General features: G+C 34.9%; 3 protein-coding genes and 1 long non-coding RNA gene across 4 annotated transcripts; 1 reads left to right on the top strand and 3 right to left on the bottom strand.

Moving 5' to 3' along the window:
- Window positions 1-150: 150 nt before the first annotated feature.
- LOC122595242 (putative callose synthase 8) lies at window positions 151-12,143 on the bottom strand. Its single transcript, XM_043767576.1, has 40 exons — window positions 11,783-12,143; window positions 11,379-11,479; window positions 11,141-11,262; window positions 10,984-11,065; window positions 10,791-10,892; window positions 10,404-10,523; window positions 10,233-10,325; window positions 10,070-10,161; window positions 9,856-9,982; window positions 9,368-9,505; window positions 9,202-9,278; window positions 8,969-9,119; window positions 8,484-8,627; window positions 8,277-8,394; window positions 7,821-8,155; window positions 7,662-7,714; window positions 7,515-7,575; window positions 7,360-7,441; window positions 7,225-7,274; window positions 7,055-7,141; window positions 6,851-6,985; window positions 6,678-6,775; window positions 6,518-6,602; window positions 6,253-6,413; window positions 6,047-6,170; window positions 5,879-5,973; window positions 5,321-5,462; window positions 5,091-5,242; window positions 4,905-5,011; window positions 4,701-4,820; window positions 4,227-4,295; window positions 3,883-4,151; window positions 3,672-3,791; window positions 2,966-3,078; window positions 2,784-2,867; window positions 2,573-2,685; window positions 2,265-2,494; window positions 1,141-1,989; window positions 649-834; window positions 151-559 (listed from the first exon to the last, which is right to left on the bottom strand). Exons 1-40 carry the CDS (start codon window positions 12,036-12,038, stop codon window positions 329-331), a joined length of 5,874 nt encoding a protein of 1,957 aa, XP_043623511.1. The 5' UTR covers window positions 12,039-12,143; the 3' UTR covers window positions 151-328.
- A 3,685-nt stretch (window positions 12,144-15,828) lies between these two features.
- Window positions 15,829-18,570, top strand: LOC122597975 (pentatricopeptide repeat-containing protein At1g53600, mitochondrial). Its single transcript, XM_043770572.1, has one exon. It carries the CDS (start codon window positions 15,891-15,893, stop codon window positions 18,027-18,029), a length of 2,139 nt encoding a protein of 712 aa, XP_043626507.1. The 5' UTR covers window positions 15,829-15,890; the 3' UTR covers window positions 18,030-18,570.
- A 2,174-nt stretch (window positions 18,571-20,744) lies between these two features.
- Window positions 20,745-21,089, bottom strand: LOC122597513 (glycine, alanine and asparagine-rich protein-like). The gene has a single exon (XM_043770103.1). It carries the CDS (start codon window positions 21,087-21,089, stop codon window positions 20,745-20,747), a length of 345 nt encoding a protein of 114 aa, XP_043626038.1.
- Window positions 21,090-21,782: 693 nt separating this feature from the next.
- LOC122596680 lies at window positions 21,783-23,356 on the bottom strand. The gene is made up of 2 exons (XR_006323356.1): window positions 23,223-23,356; window positions 21,783-22,303 (listed from the first exon to the last, which is right to left on the bottom strand). It is a non-coding gene; the product is annotated as an uncharacterized LOC122596680 (long non-coding RNA).
- Between the last annotated feature and the right edge of the window lie 381 nt (window positions 23,357-23,737).

Raw genomic sequence — 23,737 nt, 5'->3', positions numbered from 1 at the left:
GGAGTGCAACAGCAACGCTATATTCTAGGACACCTTTAGTCACAATTTTCTCAAATCACATCAATTGCTTATTGTTTATAATAAGCGCCAACAAAATTAAAAACAACAGATTTGATTATCAAGAAAGAGTCTCGGACTCTCGGCCCATCCTTTTGAAAATTGAAATACTGTCATTGATGTGTGTAGACCTTTATTATCGTAATTTACTTATTACTGGTAACTATATAAACCACAAAAAATTACAGTAACTGTTATGTGCAGTAAGCTATAATGTGATATTTTATGTAGCGATATAACATTTACACAGAAATTTGGATGTAAGAAAAGGCTATATATGTTTCTTTTTTGCTTTGAGAATTGGTTGAATCTGCAGTCTCCTACTGAAAGCCCTGTTAAATAGGAATCTTGTCTGGAAAGCTGAAATGATTGGTAGCCATGCTAAGCAAGCTATTGGTGTGAAAAGAATTATTCCCATCCCAAAATCATATGCTTGGGCAAAAAGCCGTGTGAATTTCCATAAAACCGTCCCTTGGATCATTGGCCTGAAAGCTTGAGCGACCTACAAATCAAAGATGGTTTGTTACATTGAGTTTCAAGAAAGTGAAAGAACAAACTTTTAGCCATTAACACGGATTCACTCGAGCTTACAAGTATCAGGCCCCAGCCAGTGGGCAGAAATGCGAGACAGCAAACAAGCAGATCATTTGCAGATAATTGGCAGATGAAGGAAAGAGTGATTATGGTTGCTATAACAGATAGGAAAAGAGAAGCTTTGAATAGTCTGAAGGAAAGCTGATGGTTATTACTGAGATGCTGTCTACCTACATTTACGAGCTGCATAGAACATTTAACCTGGTTAGGAATCTATCAAAATTTGACCCATGTACTTGTGAATTCGATTTGGGGCCGAATGGTTATAGTATAAATGTGACACGATTCATATGCTTCAGAAGTGACTGACTAAAGCCTCCTAATTAATTGTTTAACTAAAAGATGGGTTTTTATAGTAACAATGTAGCTTTACTAAATATCCTGGGATTATCAATTCAATACTCTCATACAAAGTTTGCCAGTTTTGCTGAGCAGTTTTGTCACCTATATAAGTTATTTCGATGTGATAATTAGAAACACGGATTTTACCTTGATTAACATGAAAATCACGACAATGACGACCCACGAAAGGACATAAACCACAAAGGTTTTACGCGACCCGGCTATATCAAGATGATATACGAGACCATATTGGTAAATAAAGAAACGCAAAGAAAGAAGTATCTCAATGATCCGAGAGCCCAATCCGGAATGACGGAGATGTTCTTGTTCATCATACCACCATGACTGCCAACTCTTATCTTGCTGAATCCCGATACCACCTTGTTGTTTAATCCATTTGTTCCAATCTTTCCAATCATCAACTATCTTCCCCCAATCAAAACCAGAAGGATTAAACAAAAATGGGGCAAACAACCAAGTCAACGATAAGAACCAGATGGCGCATGTGATCAAAACATATGTCATGTGGTTTTTATAAGTCCGTCTGATGATATCATGAACAACTAAAAGTAGGAGCAGCTCAAATCCTTTCATGAAATGACTCCTCGAGTATAATCGATAGTTTTCTGTGAAACTTGCATGAAAGACCACAACTCTTCGTCCCGTGGGCCTGTATTTGGCCCCACCATGAAGTATAGTTCGACCAAAATAATGCGTTTTTGTACCAACTGCAAATGTGAAAAAAACTGCAGCGAGTTGGAGCTGCATAAGAACGAAATCTTTAAGCGCGTTAAGAAATCCTCTTTCGAGTGTAATCTCCATTACCATTGGTAAACCCGTCAATAATCCAAGCTGAATAAACGACTGTGAAGCCAATGCTGTCTCCAAGGACTGTATGTTATGCACTTTAGCCTCTTGAATTAAAGCACTTTCTAAACCACTTAGCACGAGGTAGAGTTGCCCATATAAAAATACGTAAATACCGATTACGGATATCTGCAAAATTTGGAAAAGATCAAACTTACAGGCTTATTTCTGTGGGTCAACTAAAAAAAATAGCTAAAATGAAACTGATTAATGAGTTATACGGTAAAACATGTTAAAAGTTGCCTAAATTGTACTTTTAGAGCAGAAGACATACCTTACCAAAAAATTTCGATATATTGAAACATTGATAAACCTATTTTGACCCGTTACCCAACCAGCCCGACTCACATTTTTCCACCTCTAATATGTTTTATAAAAAGAAAATGCAAAAGATAACAGTTTACCAAGCTGCTGAGGTAGAAACCAACTGTCGTGTAGTAACACGAAAGCATGCGAAAAAAGTCAAACCGGCGGCCAAGCCGGTAAAGATCACGACTAAGAACTTGTTCACTGTTCCCATTAGCGACCTTCGCTTCAAACTTTGAGATCTGATTTAGGCTTACATCACGACCTTTACCAACTTGTATGTACTCATGGTATGTGATATGCCCACGGCGTAATGTCGTGTTATAACCTACATTATTAAAAACATTTTAATAAAATGATTTTAGATAATGAAGTAATCGATAAGGTTTCAAACAGAACTAAGAACCTGCAAAAATGTCTTCACTCAAGTTAATTGTCTTTGAAGCTTTGCTTATGCCACCTCTTGTTAGGTGAAATATTCTGTCAAAAATATCTGGATGCCCATAATGGAACCTAATCCTGTGTAGTAAAGTAATCACAAATGTTTAGCATGTTTCAAAACGTCAAATGATCATGGGTTCGTGTTACAATGAGCCTGCAGTAACAAAAAGCGAAACCTGAGAGGGTTTGCTAGAAGCCTTTGACCAATTGTGACAAAACTGGTCTCCTGATAAGACATGAACCATGCTAAAGAAGATACACTGCAAAAAAGGAGCACCATATGAGACGTCAAGAATGAAAAGAGTCAATAATTCACTTCAAAAAGTCAAACCTGGTACATATGAAAATGAACACAAACCTTCCAGTAAAGATGTGTTCCCTTAGGCCAAGTATTTTAGGACGTTTTCCGAGTTTTGGTAGAAACTCTTGCAGGAGATTTCTCATTTTGATTGCTTCTTCCAGATAGTTATCCTGTAGGAAGGCATTTCAGTTGACTAGTGAGAAATTAGAAAACTAAGAGGTGGCAAATTTAGACTAATTTAGACTCATTTACTGGAATAATTATCTTCAAAGGGGACAGGACTAATAGGACCTCAATTGGTTTAACCTTCTCAATCCCAGTCATCCCAGTCTGATCGACAACTATTAAAAAAAAAAAAAAAAAAAAGGTCCTTTCTCGGATTTGAAGCTATGACTTAAGCCTCTTTCTTGGCTTAGGTCCTTTAAAGTGAAAGGTCGGGACTCTTTAATATAAAATCATTTGATTCAATTCATGAATTAGCCCACTATGAGTCTACTCTACTGCATTTAACTGGTAGAAATTTGTGTATGGTGTATATATTTATATGATGCATCCTCCTAAATTAATTTTATTCAAAAGTTGGATTGTTATTTAAATGACATACTTTTAGAAAATAAATATGATATAGTAATTATTTCTAAACTTTAGGACAAGTTTCTCGGGTCAACCCAGGCCATTGTAACCAGTATAAGAATTATTTTTGTTGTCCTGACCCAATGCACCCATTGTCAAAACAGATGATTTAGATTGAAACTTAGCATACTTGGTTCATATCAATTGCTTGTAAAGCTTCACCACGAGTAAAAATGATGGCATGATTTTGATTTTCGGGTTTCCCTTCTCCAATATTCGGCGGACCTGGGAGCTTTACTCGATATATCTCCTGTAAACACAAACAAACATTAAAATTTCTCCTAGAGAAAGCATTGGTTTATTATCCATAGGTATCAGCCCTTTTCTAATAATGTTCGCACCTGGTCAAACCCATTGACTGCTTTGACTAGTACAGAGTAATATGTTGTTTCTGGCTTGTCGTCCCTCTCTTCGACGTAAGCCACACGTAATGAAGGGTACCTTATCATAAGATCAATGATTTCTTGGGCCTGAGGGTCTCCAGACATTTTCTGTGACCCAAACATCTGACAGGAGACGACATGAGTGAATTTCAAGTCTGCTAAAGCATCAAGTTGGGCAGATAATGTATCATTCCCCCTCTCGATTGCATCATAACCTTGAAGAATATCTAACAATGGAGATGAAGATGAAAGAAATCAGATTATGTACACATGTGATATGCTTAATCTAGAATATGACTAACCATCATCTTCAGCCATGTCAAGAAATGCTTGCAGCTTTAGTGCTTTCTGGTAATACATCATCCCACGAACTGTCAACAATATAAAGATTTTCAAGGTACTGTTCATTTGTAAATTTCAAAAGAATCTATTTTTTTTTAGATGTGACAATTTCAACTTGGACGTTCAAATTGTTCAAACAATCAAAAGGGGAACGAGTCAAATGTGTCAAAAGGGTCACCTGGCTTGGAGGTCTCACAATATCTATTTTAGTGTAGACAACTTCCTAAATACTATTAGTCAAAGACGTTAGATTACTAAAGTAATAACATTATTTCGTAATCAAAGTTAAGGGGATAACTATTTTTGTAAAGTTTTATAATATTGACAAAAGGTGTTCAAGGGTCAACCCAACCACCCAGACAAAATTTATTTTAGCCCATTACCCATCCCGCTAAACCCATCCATCTTGCCATCTCTAGTTACTTGCAACTCACTTGTCCTGCTCAGAGTCTGCCCACGAAAAGAAGCCCAATCACGAAGCTTCTCTTTGTCATGATCATCTAGGTCTTCCAGATTTTCTAACCCCGTTCGTTCCAGGAAGTTCTCCAACTCGTCTGAGAAAAGAGATGGTAGAAATGGTAAAAAGATATGTACTACCATTGGATTTAAGATATACAAATTTCCTTAACTATGCATACCTGGAAATATTTTCTGCATATAAAAGCCGATAGAAACATAGTCTTGACTTGCATTGAGTTCCTTCGTAGAAAACTTGACCTCTTCCATTAAATGTGGAGTCAAAACGCTGTAACCACAAGTTATATAATTGATCAGAAACCAACTATATCATTAAAGTAAATCATGATTCTATCAAGAATGCAAACCTGAAAGACAGCATGTTGCGCACTTTTGGAGCTCGGGGTATATCCATGAATAATGAAGTTGCAAAAAATGATATACGCCTCCGGGCATCAAGGTTTGAAGGTATGTCAGTTGCTGTATCTTTGATAGTTAGCAGCAAAAGAAAACGCTTGAGCTATGAAATTGGATTTCGTGTTAGTTTTTTTAGCAGACATATATTATCAAGATTTTTCTACAAAATTGAAGGGAAAACCTTTTCGTTAAGAGAATCAGTATCTGGCAATGGAAAATGAACAGAATGTCTTGATGAGAATAGTTGTGGGTCGGGTTCAACATCACCAAAATATGACTTTAGACATCCGTCTTGTTGGTAAGCATTGACCGCCTCCATCGTTCTGTATGAAATTTACATAAACTTCCCAAAAAGATTCTAAAATCCGGTTGTCTAATTGCATAAAAAGGCAACTAACTTTAGTCTCAGATATGTTTTGGGCATGATACTCTACTTGCACACACAAAAATGATAAAACCTTCCACAAATTTGGTAAAAACTCCTGAACTTTTATTTTCATTTACGCTAATCTTACTTGTTACTCGGTTAAAATGATGACATTTTAGTAACTTTCACGATGTTGACTAAACTGCTGATCTGAAAGATTAACCATGAGAAGTTTTTGAAAGTTTGAACCTTTTCTTTTTTACTGCAAATATAGTGTGGTTTGACAAATAGAAATCGAGCAGAGTTTCGTCGTCTATTTATGCAGTTTGCTCAAAAGTAATAAACCTAGAGAGATTAGCACAAGATATTAACCTGGATCCGTTTCTCATCATATCATTTGTTACGATTTCAAGAATATCTTGCAGCACTTTCACAACTTTAGCATAATGGTTCTTATTGCCCTCAACCTAAATATCAAGAACACATTCAGGCTTACAATACGAAAAACTAGGCATGTGACTATTAGGTTTCAATATTTACCAGGAGTTCCACCAATTCAGTACATTTAGTATGCAGATCTAGAATCTCACTTAGATCAAAATCTTTAACGAAAGTTGTTTTCTGTAAACTTTCTTCGATTTCATCTACTATCCCTGATATGACTCTGAAATAAGAATGCAACTGAAAATCGTCATTTATGAATATTGGTGGAAGATAATTAAGAGTAGTGACTTCATTGATGATACCTTCTCTCCAAATCCCCGACAACTAGTATATCAAGAACGTATTTCAATGAATCGTAACACTCTTTTACAGTTATATACATGTATACATCTCTTCTCATTCTTTTAAAAAGATGTGCATCTTCACCCACAAAGTCTTTTGCAATAGTTAATGCCATGGGCAACTGTAAATAGAAAGATTAGTAAATAGTAAGTTATACTGGTCTCTGATTCATTCAGTCTTAAATCATAATGTTATATCAAATACACAGTGAAAACCAAGAGGTACCTGATTTGCTAGGAGGAAAATAGGCCAACGAACTAAGCCAGAAAGTAACTCAGACGATAAAGGCATCTTCATCAATTCAACCTCTCTGTTCATAATCACAGAAGTTTATTCACCCTCTACTTCTGGTTGAAAAAAAAGAATGTAAATGTAGATAACGAACCTGTTACTTATGAGATCCTCCTCCCGAAAGCTTTTAATAATTTCATTCCATACAACAACAAACTTAACAAGGCCGTTCCTCATTTGTCTCTCGGACACCTACAAAGAACCACTGCGACTCAGACCTGACTTTGGATTACAATAACAATGACCTAAAGAGAAAGATTTGTTTACCTTTTGAAACATTTCTCTCAAGAAAGACTTCCTTTTAAGATGTTTATCGGTTTTTGAAGGATGTGGAATTAGAGAGTTCATGAACGCTAAAGGTAAATCTTGAAATCTGCTTCTCATCATACTTAATGTCCGAATCTAAAGAGAGAAAAGGGTGTTAGATAGTATAAATAGAAGTACTAATGTACTATGAGCTTGATATTTTACCTCTCCAAGATGATGCAAGATTCCGTAAAGTCCTCCAAAGATGGCACAAAAGACAGAATACCAAATCTGGGTGTCCATGAAGTATACCTAACATGGCATATATCAACTTAATACATAATATCTATGCATATGCCAAGTGAAGTGCGTGAGGTGTTCTTGAAATAGCTCACCATTATGACTGGAGCCCAGATGGCAGCAATTGCACCAGCATTATTCTTGACTGGATTAGAATATGATTTTTGTAAGATAAATGAATCATACCATATATCGATTACTTATTAATTTATTAGACATAGATAGGTTACCTCTCGGGAAAAGCTCATGCCAGTCGTACTTTGTAATTCCAATGGCCATTATTTGTCTTGTTGGTACTATGAGTGGTTTTATCTGATGGTAGTATAAGTTTATAAGTCGACTGATAGACATAAATTTGGATCAAAAATCCAAAAGGTCGACTAACCTCAAAGGTGTAGCTAAACGTCAATTTACTTAATAACAACAAAACCCAGAATGAGCTGTACCTGAAAACACCAGCATAAAACAAACTTTAGGAGACATTTTCAGGAGTACAAATCAGTAAAGATCGAGAAATAAGTTTCGAGTGTACTTCAGAAGGGAGTATTGAGACTCTTGCATTCCTCTTCCTACATATAATCTAGGCTACATCATAAATACAAGCAAAAAAGTCAGAATGTGTTTCAAGATGATAAAGTATTTACTGGTTCTGATTACCTGTCCAAAGATGATAATAATACCTGAGGTCCACCCAAATAAAAACTGAAGATAGCTGGAAATTGAGGTTTTCTGGAATGTAGCGCCAATTGGTACAGATCAGCCTGAGCATTAGTACAGAAGTCATATTGACCGCATTGGACATTAAGTAGAACGCGACTACAAGCATATATGATGAATAACACCACTCGCCAAACCAGCTTCTGTAATTTTTTGAATAACAAGTGTACTTTCTTCTAGTTTTGGAATAAAATATAGGTAACATGATAGTCCACATCATTGCAACAACCACCTTCAATGCATGCTTGCGGGATCTAGTATTGTCCATTGTCGATCTGGCCTTCCAAGTGAATACAATGTCAAGAACGGCTGCAAGATTCAGTAACAGTCTGGAGGTGAGTTGAATATGGTCATGGTATCACATACTGAGTATGAAAAAGGTACAATGTCATCTTTATGAGAGAGTACCGAAGTTAAAGTAGCATAAGACCTTGAACTAGTTTAAGAACTGCTGATGTGATGAAAATGCTCATAATATCCTCTAGTATTGGTGTATCAAACATTTGTAATGGGGATTCGAGATTATGACATGCCATTATTATCATTGCCTGGAAGCAAAACATAGTTTCAGAAAAAAAAAAAAAGCGATACAGCAAAAGATCAGAAAGTCAGAGTTGGTAAGAAATTTTAAACGAACCTGGAGAGATAGAATGAGAAATGTCCACATTCTATCGAAGCTTCTGAAAACATGCCAGAATGATCGGAACTCTACGTAATTTGTTTTCCCTAACCACTTTTTCTCTTTTACTTTCTCCTCGTTGGACTGGTCATTTTCTTTGAGCTAACAGATCGAAAAACAAGCATGGATAGTATTGACAATGTGCATGAAAGAAGGTCTAGCGATAAAAAATATAAGTATGTTTGGAATGGGCCTTGGTCAGGTCTGGATGACCCGCAAACACCTTTTATGTTTTCTAAAAATACAATACTAAAGCTGTGAACTATGATTATTAAGACGATATTATTACAATAATAATTCCAACTTTGGGCGTATTTCAACACGTTCCCCTAGTGCTAACTTTTCGATTTGACCAATTTTTTTTAACACAACCCAAATTGACCAATACATCAGTAACTGGGTCAAATTAAACTGCCACTTTCAATGCTAATATGAACATTTACCTCTACTTCTTCATCATTCTTTTCTTTCTTTTTTTCCGTCTTAGGTTTACTCGAGCCTTTGGTTTTTTTGCTTTTAGGATCATCTTCAGGGACATAAAAGAAGTCATGTTCCTGATTCATAGGCCATCCTAGTTGGAAACAATCAGGAGACCTAAAGATACAAAACAAGTAGTTATTACCTTTAACTATGTTCACATTGCCATTATAACTTTAGAGATATACACAAGAAGTACCAAAAAAACTCATTCAAATCGTCATAGTTTCTCCATGTAGAATGATCGGTCATGCCATTTTGGTTTTTCTTAGCTTCCTTCAGTATTTTCATACCAAAATATTAGAAATCAGACTGTCAAAATCGAAACTGAAGTTATAATAATGGATGTTTGTATCTTGAAATACCTCACGAATAACATTATATATTGGGGTTACAACATTGTTAAGAAAAGATTCAGGACCTCCCCCATATGCAGGCGCGAAACTTTCACCAGCTGCTAAAATGGTTGCACCCATCAACATACTACGCAAATCATGAGCCATCTACAAAACAAGAAAAAACTAAGTGACAATCATGATGGCATGATTAGCTACCATACTAAGTAATAGGTCAACTTCAACACAGTCTGGTTGAAATACGTCATTTTAAGCACGAGTCAGGTCGGGTTGGGTTGACCCTCAAAGACTTTATTTTTTTTGTCTAGGTTTACAAAAACAATATAAGTAATTATAACCTAAATTCTGATCATACAAATATGTGGGACTACTTTCAAACTATTTTGCCCGTGTGACCCATTCCACGTTCAATTAAGTAAATACAACCTAAAATGACCCATTCATAAGTAAATGAGTTGATTATGTCCTCTAATTGAAATAACAAATGTGCAACCTACATGGTGAAAAATATAAGCAAGACATTCTGGCATGAATCGCAAATTAGCAGCCTCGCCCCATATGAGAAGATAGAGGCCAATATACAGAAGCTGGTGTTGTTGTGCTTCTGGATCTGAATATGAGAACCTGCATTAGATAGCAATCAGAAATTGCCTTTAGATGAATTTTGTAACATTCAGGAAAGATGTATCCACTTAGTAGAATATCTATGACCTTATGCTGTTCTTCTTCTCCAAGAATTTGCACCATTCTCTATAGTTCTTGAAGAATTTCTTCATCATATCACGTAGAACGCCATCCGCTAACTGTATCTTTCAGAGTTAGCAAATACATTTCGTAAATAAACAATGCAAGTGTATATATAACTTTTGTCTACCTTGGTTGTATTTGTTGGTTTATTACAGCACCTAATATGACTGTTTGCAAGAAGTAGAATTAAATGTTCCCTCTGGTTTGCGACGTTTCCTTTCTGAATATGCATAAAAATATTAGCACAAATTGATGAATAAGGTTAGGAATGCCGAAAACTGGAAAGGTGTAATTCAACCTGAAACCCAAAACAATGCTGGAGCCAGTCAAACAAGTCAAAATGAGGCCTTTGAGTGGTGAATTCTTCAATGAAAGGTATACCTTGAATATTACGGACAGCACCAACTGCAGCTTTAATCTGTAGCAGTTCATCAAGTGGTTAGATGGCTTTATATACAGTGAAACAACAATAGGTAATCTTGAACGTGAAAATTCTAGCCCGTGTATTTGTAATTTTATATAGATCAATTCAGGGATAATTCATCTCAAACCGAAGATTTTCAAAAAAAAAAAAAGTAGGAAAAAAGGAAACGGGTCAAACCAGTTCATGTTGACCCAAACACAAATTGACAGGTTACCCAACCCACCCATTTTGACAAGTCTACATAATCATTTAACATCAGACCTCGGGGAGTTGCATAATTGCTTGATGAACACCTCCTTGATCAAGAGGAAGGATGTTAAAATCATAGAATTCTGATCTTTTAACGTCATTATCAGCTTGGGCCTGTCAGGAAGATACAATATAATCAAAATTATGAATGAATTTATAATAACTTTATTACAATTCAGACATCGTGCATAAACGAAACATGAACCTGTGTACCCGCAGCCTCTGTAAGTTTATTTAACACTTCATATAACACAGAAGCGATTGTCCCAGCTTTGATCAACGCTTCCCTAAAGACAGCTTTTTTGTCAGCATCAGAAACACGAACAATTCAGGGATGCATAATTCTGAAAAGTAACAAATACCTGTTCTCCAAAGTACTTTCTCCACCATGTTTGATAATATAATCTTTGTATTCACGATAAACACGCCTGACTTCACGTACATCACTTTTTTCTTTCCTTTTTCTGTAAGTAACTTCTTCATCCTATTCACCGCATGCAATATATAGTTAAAATGGAAGAAAATTATGATACCATATGAAACTCTTAAGTGTATTTAAACTGATATTGTTTGTTTTAACTGTAAGGGCTTTTAGTTCACCTGTTCAAGTCGCTGAAGAAGAGCAGTCTTGAATTGCCTCACTCCACGCCCACTTGAATTGCGATCCAAGTCATGTGCAACTACAAATGCATGAAACCGGCCTGGTCCAACAAAAAAATGATTAGACAATGATAAAATTAATCAAAAGAAGATCAAGAATACATACAAGAAACATTGTAATCCAAATATTAAGAATATCCATATTGGAATCTTTTCAAGAATCACATGATTCCAAATACTTTGTTCTGTTTTGTTAGTAATAACAGAATCTATCACAAATGAGCAAACACAAATATACTTTGAATGTTAAATATACTTCCCAACAAGAATCTTCTAAGTTCTAACATATATATATGCTAACAAACTCAAAAATTCAACTTATTTGAAGCTAAAAAAGGACTTACATAAACAAGCGACACGAGGCTCTTGGGAATCAATGAGATTAGCAACACGAAGAAACCTTTGAATTTCTGATTTCAAAGTAACCGGAAGTTTCTCAGAATCAAATGGCTCAAAACCATACTCACGTCCCGACGTAATTGATCTAGTGTAAAACGGTTTTGTCCTGTTAGTATTTTGATTACTTGAACCATGGTTTCCTCTAGTAGTATTATTACTAGTACTCGCAATGCTTGGCTCTACGACCACAATTTCCGTCATTGTTGTTGTTAAACATATATGAACCAAAGATGTAGAGCAAGGAACTAGAGTTTAGAATAATATGGAGGGGATCTTGTATGTATAGTATTAGTAGTATATGCATATATGCAATATATGATATAATGTGAGTAGTATAGTGTATGTAAGAAGTACACTTTATGAAGAAAGATGCAAGGCTTGCTTTATTGATTTTAATTAGTGGTTAGTGGTGGTGTGATCTTTTTTTGCTTTTGCTTTCTATAAAATAAATGTATGTTTGTGTGGGTTTGCTTTTTGTGACAAATTATCAACTAAAAAGCAGCAGTGAAGAAAGTTTTCTTCTTGTTTATTGCTCTTTGTATTAAAAATGATACAACATGAGATTTTTAACGGAATTCATATTATTGGCGTGGAAAACAGTATGTTCAGGTTATCTGGGGAGGTCGAGTCTAACTGAGATATTTTCTCGATCGTTTTGGACCTTTTTCTGGCCACGTAGAGCTTTACTTAGAAAGGGAAATTCATCAGAATAAATGTGAGGATATTAGACCTTAGTAACTAGGCCAATCATCTGATCAATTTTCTCGATCCATTCGCACCTTTAGTAACTAGGCCAGCTTTGTGTGTTTATAATTTATATACGACTAGAGTAATATATTTTTTAAATGGGATTCTTTTATTTCTTATCATCTGATCAATTTGTAAATCATTGAACATTAATTAGACTTGAGTCGGTATAAGTATGATAAATGAGATAGGTACCCGTACAATGCGGCGGCGGTGGCGGCAACGGGTGGTGTTAGTGGCGATGATGGTAACGATGTGGCTATTAATTTAAAAGTAATTGACGTAAATGGTAGTGTAGTTATTTTATAGTTAAGGGATGTATTGTTTGTAAATAACTTTATTAAGAACATTATAGAGATATTAAGTTGAAATATTTAAATTTATTAATAAAGGATATAGATAGTTTGGGAAATATGGGTGTAAAATATTTTAGGATAGATTGGGTAGATTTAGTGTGTGAGTTAGGAATGTGTTAAAAATTAAGGGTATTTTTGGTATTTTAAAGGTAGAGAGTTGAAGAGAAGGGAGTGTAGTTTGTTTATTAATATAGATATAGATATAGATATAGATAGGGAAAAATACATAAAAAGGTAACTCATTTACACAAATTTCCTATTAAAGGTAACCTATATTGTTTTCGTCTATTTAAATGACCCTATTTCCAAAAATTTCATAATAAAGGGTATCTCGTTAGTTTTTGACAAACGACGCCCGTTAAGTGCCACGTCACCGATGTCACGTCATCAGATTTGCTGACGCGATAGTTGACTTTGACTAACTTATATATGTTCATTTTGGATAAGTTAGTCAATGTTTTAAATACCGGTATATACCAGCCGGTATTTGAGAGTACTCCGGTATTTTAATCCCGGTATTTTTCCGGTATTTTCACTATTTCATACCGGCCGGTATTTCCGGTATTCCTGGTATTACCGTTCCGGTATTTCCGGTATTTTCATTTTTTAAAAAAAATTATTTTAAATATTTTTTTATGATACTTTAATGTTAGTTTTTGTTATTTGTGTAATTTAAACCTTATATTCTATTATGAAATACCTATTTGTTATTATTTTTGAGTGAATTATAATTGTTTTTTGATTATTTTCGTTAAATTGTAACAAATTTTGTAGAATAATAATAAACTAAAATAAAATAGTCGTACCGGCCGGTATTTTCGGTAATTCCGATAATACCGGAAATTTTTTTCACACCAGTATGATTAAAATACTGGTTTTTAAAACATTGAAGTTAGTTAAAGTAAACTGCCACGTCAATAAATCTGATAATATGGAACTTAACGGGCGTCATCTGTAACATTAACGAGTTATGGGAAATATTATAGGAAATATTACATTCATGCATTATGGGAAATATTATAGGTTTATTACCAAGATCAATCATACATCATGATGGAAAGTTGCGGATTTGATTTTAAAGCTAAATTTATAAAATAAAGAAAGTATATATATCTTAAGATCTCTTCATTACGAGTATATATTATTTTACTCTTAATCAAAAAAAGTTTAAATTAAGTAAAATATCCTGATACACCCTTAATAAGGCTATCTCCAATGGGGTGCCCTTGTGTGCCCTTAGATATCCTTTGCCGTTGAAACTTGTCCAAAACTAAAGATTTTTTCGAAGGATGCCCTTACTTGTCCTTACCTAATATATTTTTGTTTTTAATGGAGGTAAAATGATATGTAAGGATGTTTGTATGGTTGGAGATAAAATTATAAGATTTGAATGATTTGTAAGAATGTATAAAGATTTGTAAAGATATGATGTGACAGCTTAAAGACGCCTAAGGGCGTCCTTAGCAATATATATTGCCTAAATTAAAATTGGATCCTATGGTACATTTTTTTTTATAAAAATATGTGGATCATTTGTTCGCAACAGGGGATCTAGTTACGTGGTTTTAACTAGGTTTGTGCTAAAGATCCCCTAACCTTCAATACCTAGTTGTAATTATGTCTACTAGTGCGCTTGACTAAGAAGATAGAAAGGCTTCCGACCCGAAAGGAATTGCATCAATATTGTATGTTGGTAATTTGGTAAGTACTATTGAATGTTTATGATGGTGTATATTTTTCAACATGAGTCTTAAACATATAAAGATTGAATGATTATTATATGTCGGTAATTTGTTAAACATATTCTTATGGGTATTATTATAAGTTTTGATAGACATAAAAACATTTCAGGTATAATCGTATAGAAAAACTCTCTCTTGAAAATAGATACAAACGCAGAAGATGGTTTTTCCCTTTCAAGTTATAAGAAAGAGCAAGTCTTTTGATTCTCACATATGCAGAACTGGTAATTTTTTGTGGCTATTTCCGAACTCTTCCCTGACCATCTAAGATATTACCTGTAGAAGTTCAAATACGAGATGTGTGTCTTGTGCTGATACTAAATTATTTAACTACTACCGTACTATGCCATGTTGTTAAAAGAATTTTTTCGGTTTAAGTAAAACTTTTGGTTTGAAATGTAAAAAAATAAAAATAAATAAATAAAATATGTTCGTTAAGAATTTTGAGATTGTTTCGAATGTGAGAATGGAATTGTAAGAGTTGTACAATTAGGTGAGTACACCTCAAAAGCATTGTAGTTGTGAAACATGAAGGCTCTTACCTTTTGAAGTTTTTAGGTGTCTGCTTTAAACAAAGCAATAGATATGTAACTACAATATAGTTTCTTCCACTTTCACAATAACTTGTCTCTTTCTTAGTATAATAAATAACTCAAACAACATGAAAACTCCAAGGCTAAGTAATGCAAAAAAGTTGAAATGCCAATTGGTCAAGATCACATGTGGTATTTTAACTTTCTTAAAAGCCTTCTTCCAACCTTTTCACTCTTTCCTTAATGTAGTCTTGTGTGAGTAACTTACATGTATTTCACTAACAATCATTTTATTATCAAGACCTAATTATCAAATTTGATAACTCATACATACAAACATGTAAAAGCATATATGTTATAACTTATAATAGGTCACATATATTTTCTGCGGTTCACAAATATTTACACTTTGACTATTATAAAGACTTTCAACATGTTCTAATTTTTGGTCCTACAAATATTAGTTAAAGAAAAATATACGTATGCCTAAATCATATATCGAAAAACAAGTCTAAAACTAATAAGCTAATCTAAATCACTTCACATGTATTAAACTTCCGATTCAAAAGATCAGGGGCTGTTTTCGCAAAATCAAAAAGATAAAGTTACCAAATAAAAGAAGTTATAATGGCACTCTTAAACCCTAAACCCCATTAATTTTCATGGATTGGCATAATGGCATCAGTCATGTTATTAAAAAGAAGTTATAATCATATAATTAACAATCTAGTATTATCTTATAACAATAATCTGGTCAAACTTGGTCAAACATCTTCATTTTCAGCGAACCCTAATTATACTTCAATAATCTTTTGCAACTCAAAGATTAGTGAACATGGACGAATTGGTAACATTAAAGAATCAGAAGCCATTTTTAATCAAATGCCCACAAAAAATATCATATCTTGGACTGCTATGCTCACTGCATATGCAAACAATGGGCAGATTGATAATGCACGTAAGGTGTTCGATGAAATGCCTGAACGAAACGTCGCATCTTGGAATGCCATGATAACGGGTTATATGAGGATTAGGGATGGAATTGATAAGGCTTGTGAGTTGTTTTTGATGTCGCCTGAGAAAAATGCGGTTTCATATGCTTGTATGATCACGGGTTATGTTCGTGCTGGCAGGTTAGAGGATGCAAAGAGGTTGTATTGTGGTATGCCGAGAGAGTGGCGGGATCCTTTTTGTTCGAATGCATTGATAAATGGGTATTTGAAGAAAGGGGAGTTGGAGGAGGCGGTGAGGGTTTATGAGGGAATGTTGGAGAAGAACGTGGTTTCTTGGAGTGCTATGGTTGATGGGTATTGTAAGTTAGGGGAGATTGAGAAAGCGAGAGAGTTGTTTGATGGGATTCCGGAAAGAAATGTTGTTACTTGGACTTCGATGATTGATGGGTATTTGAAAAGCTCGTGTTTTGAAGATGGGTTTGCGTTATTTCAACAACTGAGACGTGGAAATGAGATAGAACTTGTTTCGAACACATTGACTGTAGTATTTGAAGGTTGTGGAAGATTTGGTAGATATAAAGAAGGGATTCAAGTCCATGCTTTGGTGTTGCTTATGGGATTTGACTTTGATACTTACTTAGGCAATTCTGTGATTACCATGTACTCCAGATTGGGTGATTTGGGTTCAGCTTTTAAGTTGTTTAATGTAATGGAGAAAAAAGATCCGGTTTCTTGGAACTCTTTGATTGGTGGTTACATTCAAGCTGAAGATGTTGAAGATGCATATAAAGTTTTCAGTAAGATGCCACACAAGGATGTGTATTCCTGGACAGCAATGATTACTGGATTCAGTAGCAAAGGGCTTACGAAAAAATCAGTGGAGTTTTTTAACATGATGCCACAGAAAGATGATGTTGCATGGACTGCTCTTATATCAGGGTTTTTCAGTAATCAGGAGTATGAGGAGTCAATCCGTTGGTTCATCCGGATGCTTAAGACAGCAGTCAAGCCTAATGTTCTTACATTTAGTAGTGTTCTTAGTTCTTCAGCTTCATTAGCAACATTAAATCAAGGTCTGCAAATTTATACTCATGTACTTAAAATGGGAGTGGAGTTTGACTTGTCAATACAAAATTCACTCGTTTCTTTTTATGCAAAGTGTGGATGCGTCAACGATGCCTACAATATATTTCAGTCCATTAGTACTCCCAATGTTGTTTCTTACAATGCCATGATTAATGGGTTTGCACAAAATGGGTATGGGAAAGAGGCACTCAAGTTATTCAGGGGAATGGAGGAAAATGTTGTTGAGCCAAACGATATAACATTTCTTGGTGTTCTTTCTGCATGTACTCATGTTGGACTGGTGGAGGAAGGACGCAAATATTTTAAATCAATGAGATCTTCTTATAAGATTGAACCTGGTCCAGACCACTATGCGTGCATGGTTGATCTTTTAGGCCGAGCTGGTTTACTGGATGATGCATTTAATTTGATTAGTTTGATGCCATTTAAGCCCCATTCTGGAGTTTGGGGTGCACTTCTTGGTGCAAGCAGGATCCACTTACGTTTGGATCTTGCTGAAATTGCAGCTAGACATATATCTGAACTGGAGCCTGATAATGCTGCACCTTATGTGGTCTTGTCTGACTTATACTTGGTTTCAAAGAATAAGGAACATGAGGAGCTAGTGAGAACAACGAAAAGATTGAAAGGGATTAAAAAGAGTCCTGGGTGTAGTTGGACCATAGTGAAGGATGATGTTCACTTATTTTTGGCGGGAGATCGTTCTCATACAAACTTTAAAGAGATTAAAAGCACACTTTTGATCCTCGGGGATGAAATGAAAGAGCAGTATTAGTCCAGGAGAATTGATTGTACAGGGTGAATATCATAAGTTAAGCTTAGGAGATACTATTTCATCATGCCTGATTTGATTATTGAATCTGTTTATATTTCAATTTATTTAACGGATTTACAAAAACTAGATATATACCCAAAAAAAATATCTTAACCAATTGTGTCAGATTCCAATTCCTTCAAAGTCTATTTGAACACACCTTCATCGCGACCATCAATAACAGGACTGATCATGGTGACTATCCAGAGGAAAACTCCAACTCTTACAACCAGAGTGCTTTGTTTGACTTTTTGACCTCCTTCATCGGACAGGATTAGCTTGGAATGATTAAAAGTAGTTTCTGTTCTCATGGTGGTTGGATGGGATATGGCTCTCGACGTAGATGGATATGTGTGTTCCCTTTCACACTCGTCGATCCAGAGATAACAATGCCCAAATGCGTCAAGAACAACATAGTGGGAGATATGCATTCCCTAGATGATAATCAATGCCTAAATAAAACCAGAGGACAACAGCAGCAATAAATTCATCTTTAAACAAAGGAAATATCTTTACATTATCGTTTTCATAAACATCAAGCTGTGTTGACTAGTTCATTTCTTGTTACCTTTAATCAGCCTCTATTCTATTTCATTATCATTATATATACTAATACAACACTACAGAATTGAACAGGAAAAAAAAAACATATAAATTTTGCACTCACGTTCCAGAGCCATTCTGCACCCTTCTTATACACTGGAGTGATCAACAAATTAATCATCTGCACAACCTCCTCCACAGCCACCACATCCACTAGCGCCACAACCACCACCGCCACTTTCTTCACCACCAGTAACACTAGATCCGACATCTACTTCTAAAATAATCATTTCTCCGTCGTTTTGAGTGGTTTTGCTCATCTTGGAAGTTGAAACTTTGTTTTTCTCAGCCCTCTTCTCAAAATAACTGATACAACAACCTAGGCAACCCGCGAATATAGGCAACCCGCGAATATCATATGTGCCACAAATGCACCGCAGATTATAAGAACAACAAAATATGCTTTCATCTTCTTCTTTCTTTTTTCTTTTTCTTTTTCTTTTTTATTTTTGAATACATGCACGACTGCACGAGGATGATTAAAATGTTAGTTTATCATCCTATTTATTGCATTAGCTTGCTTGGAAATTGATCTCCAAGACTCATGTGTTGACTTATCTTACGGGTAGTTTGTGAAGAGACTTCGTCAAAGCAAGGGAAATGGAGGAGAATTGCTAGGCAATTAAATTCATTTGATTTGGAAATTTTTTAATTGTCAACTATGCAACTTTTTCAAGGAAAGGTATATCAAAAGACTGTTTTTTTAACCCGGTTTTACCAGTTTCACCAACATTTTGGTCGAAATAGCCATACTAAACATGTACACTCTCGAAGGTACAACAAACCCACGAATCTTAAGGACTCTTTGAGAACAAATGTGTCAGTTTAAAAGTTCTAATGGATTATAGATAAAGAGAAATGCTATAAAGATCCTCATTCTTTTTACATTCCATTCACCCATATTCTCTATACTACCATGTTTCAAATAGATTTTGCAACATAAGACATTGATTGGTCTGTGCATACTATAGATTAAACCCTCAATGTGAATGAATCAGTGAAACATCGCAAAACTTACAACTGATATCGTTCTTATAAGCTTTTAAGAAGCGCTATAATGGAAACTTTTTCTGCTGACTTGTGATACATCATATAAGTGGCAAGTGGGTAACTTGAACGTCCATTAACACTAGAAGACTTCCCAAGCTAGCCTGGGCACATCTTCTGCGAGAAGGATAATATTCATCAAGCCATAGCAAGTGCATTTCTTATTTCTTATTACCGTTCTCTCTTTTATTTCATCGTCATTGTAACAGGTCATAAGAAATGCACTTACTATGGCTTCATGACATATATTATCACAAGAATAATACATCAATATGCTTGCTATACCTACATCTTTCAGTCTGTTATCCTTTACCAAGTGAAATGTAAGTGCAAAAGGTTTTGCATGTTACCATGGTTGCACACGTAATGAACTTTCTACTACATACATACTTTGTGAGACGTGATGAAGAATTTTTCTTGAAGAGCTTTGTATGCAGATATTTCACCACCACTTGCATTCAAGAATCCATGACAGATTGTGATTACCTGGAGCACAATGGGTTCATAGATTTTTCTTTTGTCTGGAAAATTGGAACCTACAATCTCCAATATGTTTACCCATTTGGCCAGTGGACCGTAGACATGGTGTGAAAGTAAAGTTTATATACACCCAAAATAAGCTATCAGAAGGAACTTGCTCAGTTGAGTTCAGATGAATCTGTAGGTAACATGAACTTCCATTTACCTAGAAGACTTGTCAAGTCTGATATCATCAAATTATTGGAAGGGTATCATTTGTTTTCTTATAAACATCATCTCTTTTATTTTATCATTCTTATTTACTAATTGAACACGGAATACTGTACAACAAAAAAAAACACATTTCACACAGAAGTATCCAAGAGCTAGCAAGTTCAGAACCATTCGGCCCCTTTTATGTACAAAGCGTAGACCGTCATGACAACTGAAAGGCAATGGGTTACTGAGTGGAGTTTTTTTTGTTCACATTAGGACGGACGGAAAAAAAATTAACTTTTTCTTACACTTGAGAAAGTAGGCTGAAATAAGAGAATGACTAAACCTTGATCAACCTCCACAACCCCCTCCACAGCCGCCGCCACCACATCCACCACCACCACATCCGCCGCCGCTATCTCCACCTCCACCGCCACTAATTATTACAGCAGCTGTAGCTACAGAAGCTGCAGCTCCTGCTAGAATTACCATTCCCCCATCATTATTTGTGGTTTTGCTAGTTTTACCTAATTCAAGGTCACGAGTGGTCCCGAGTGGTGGGCGGATTATTTGTGGTCTTGTGCTGGTTGGAACTCTGGTTTTCTTTTTCTTACCAATATTACAAACACCGCACAAAAATATAAGTGCTGCAGCAACAGAACCACAGTCTATGAGAACGATGGCATATGTTTTCATTTTTCTTTGAACCTGTGATGATAAAATGTTGGCTTGTTATCAGTATTTATAGCATTAGGTTGCTTGGAGGTTAGGCTGCAGAAGGGTGGTTTGTCAGTTGACTTTTGGTATATGTGACTAATATGAGCCCTATATGTGCACCAAATACACCTAATGAATTATGAAATTAAGTTAGGAAGGAAGACTTTGTCAAAACAGGGGAAATACTAGGAAAACTTGCTTGATTTTCAGAGAAGCTTAATTAGAAGACCTTTTGTGGTAAGTTTGGAAGATTGTTCTATGGTGAAGTGAAAAACTGTCTTCGACTAAGGTAAACGGTATACGTTGAAAACACATCATTCTTTTAGGTTATTTTGAGTATTAGCATGTACCGTTACAGACTTACAGCCTTACAGGTCAATATGAAAAGGTTCGAAAACCTTTGCCCCTATCATTTACTATTTCACTCGTCTTTTATTGAATGCCAGAATGCTGAACCTAAACTTAGAATCATTTAATCTGTAACCCTGAGGCCCTTGGTGATGCCACTATAAGGAGTTTTCAAGAATATCAGTTTGATGCATCTACTGTTTTTGATGTTAATGTCTGTATTCATTTTCTGTCATTTGTTAACAAAGAGTAAACATGCAAACCATATAAGCAAAAATGAAATAAAATAAGGAGAGGCTTTCCTCTGCCAACTTTAAATCAATCTATAGATAACAGGCACACAATATTCATAATAGACTTCCATCACTTTTCATAATCAATTCACACATCCTTCTACAACATGTTCTAAATAGGTAGTGCTACACAGTAGCAGAGTTCTAGCCATAAAGACAATGTACTATCCATATAAATACAGTCATCTATCCTTTATCAAAACACAATGTGTTGCTTGAAGGTGGTAAGTCACGTATAAGCACTCTATTTTTTTAAAAGGTAAACACAAGCACACATGTTTTATGTTGCAATAGTTGCAAATATGATATTTTTTTAGATGTAAACATACTTGGGTCACCATAAAGATTTCTTCTTGAGGAGCTTTGTATGCAGATCCTTAAAGCTCCAGCTGCATTCAAGAATCCAAAAACAGACCACAACCTGAGCTTCACAATTCATCTAGATTATAGACGGTCTAGGACTTTTCGTTCCTCTTGTGTATTTGAAAGTTGAAACTACTCTCTCGAACATATTACCCGTTTTGCTCATCAATGATAAAAGATTAATTTCCCCTGTCAAAACCAACAATCATGATAAAACGGTATTCTACTAGAGTATAACGTAAAAAAATGAAAACTGACAAAAGATACTCATATACTAAAAAATTTGATTTCAACATTACAAATTTTCAAATTGACTACTTTATGCTAAATTTGTAACGATGATGTGACACTGACAGAAGGAATCAGCAAGCATTGATATATAATCATATGGCATATCTATACAACATTAGAAGCTCTCGGCATAACCATAAGATTACGGCTGCACCAGGAGAGCATCTAGGCTATATGACTACCTCGTAAGTACCTGTTATATTTCATCATCTTCCATTCTGTCAAATTCAGACTATATAAACATATTTTTCTTATGTTGCCCTTCAATGTTACTTTACACTATATATTCTATTTCTTAACCTTATGTTACTACAATATATATATATATAACCACCACCAAAGTAAAAGAAAATGTAGTATAGTTGAGAGACTCAGATGAGTAAGAAAATATGTAATCAAATCTAGCCATAATTATTACGATTTAAAACCGTCAACAGCCGAAAGAAGCTGGACAATAATAAAACAGTAAGAATTAGGCACAGAATCAGGAAACCTGTTTCATCCTCATTGTCATCTTTAGTTAAGAGTTACTATTCAAAATTAAATCTGATAATTTTAGACTAAGCTAATCATTGCAAAAATAAGTCCAAAAATAAACACAAAAACAGGACTTTATCAAACATAACCCAAACTCAAATAAGCTTGAAAATAAACTATAAGCCAAGCACCATACTGAAAAATTACATCATATATTTTGCAGCAAATTATACACAAATAGAAGTTGGCTAAATTTAGCAGCAAAGATTTGTAACAAAATAACACTATGAAAATGAGATGGAATAATGAGGAAGTAACAATTTAGGTTAACATAAGTGACCTGTTGGTTGGTTTGTTATACATGACGGCCGACAACAGCAGCAGCCTTCACACCCATGGGCTGGAACGGGCTGGGCCGTTGATTGTTTAATTTCATCTTTTGTTAGCTGATTTTTTATTTAAAAAAAAATAAAATAAAAACGCTTTAGGTATCCGGGAGTTTTGAATACGTGTACTTGGTTTAAGAGTTTTTTTATTTAAAAAAAAAAAAAATCTACAGTACCATTAAACCCATTAAGTCGGAATTGTGAGATGAGATCTTATATTTTTGGTTTGGTAGATTAGCTCATGGAAAAATTAGTTAAAATGTTTGTTTGTGGGAAACAATTTACAACATTGAAAGCATAATATACAATATTTAGACATAACTTTTAAGTAAATATCATAAGAACTCATCTTTAACAATATAAACCCATATGGAAGTAACATTTAACTACATGTAATTAAATTAACCATTAACAGTGAGTTCTTGATTTTGGTTTGGTTTATAAAAGAAAAAGAAAAGAATTAGAATCT

This window comes from Erigeron canadensis, chromosome 4 (genome assembly GCF_010389155.1).
Source record: "Erigeron canadensis isolate Cc75 chromosome 4, C_canadensis_v1, whole genome shotgun sequence".
Lineage (NCBI taxonomy): Eukaryota > Viridiplantae > Streptophyta > Magnoliopsida > Asterales > Asteraceae > Erigeron > Erigeron canadensis.
Note: the sequence above shows the minus strand (reverse complement) of the source record. Positions and strands in the feature narration are given on the sequence as shown.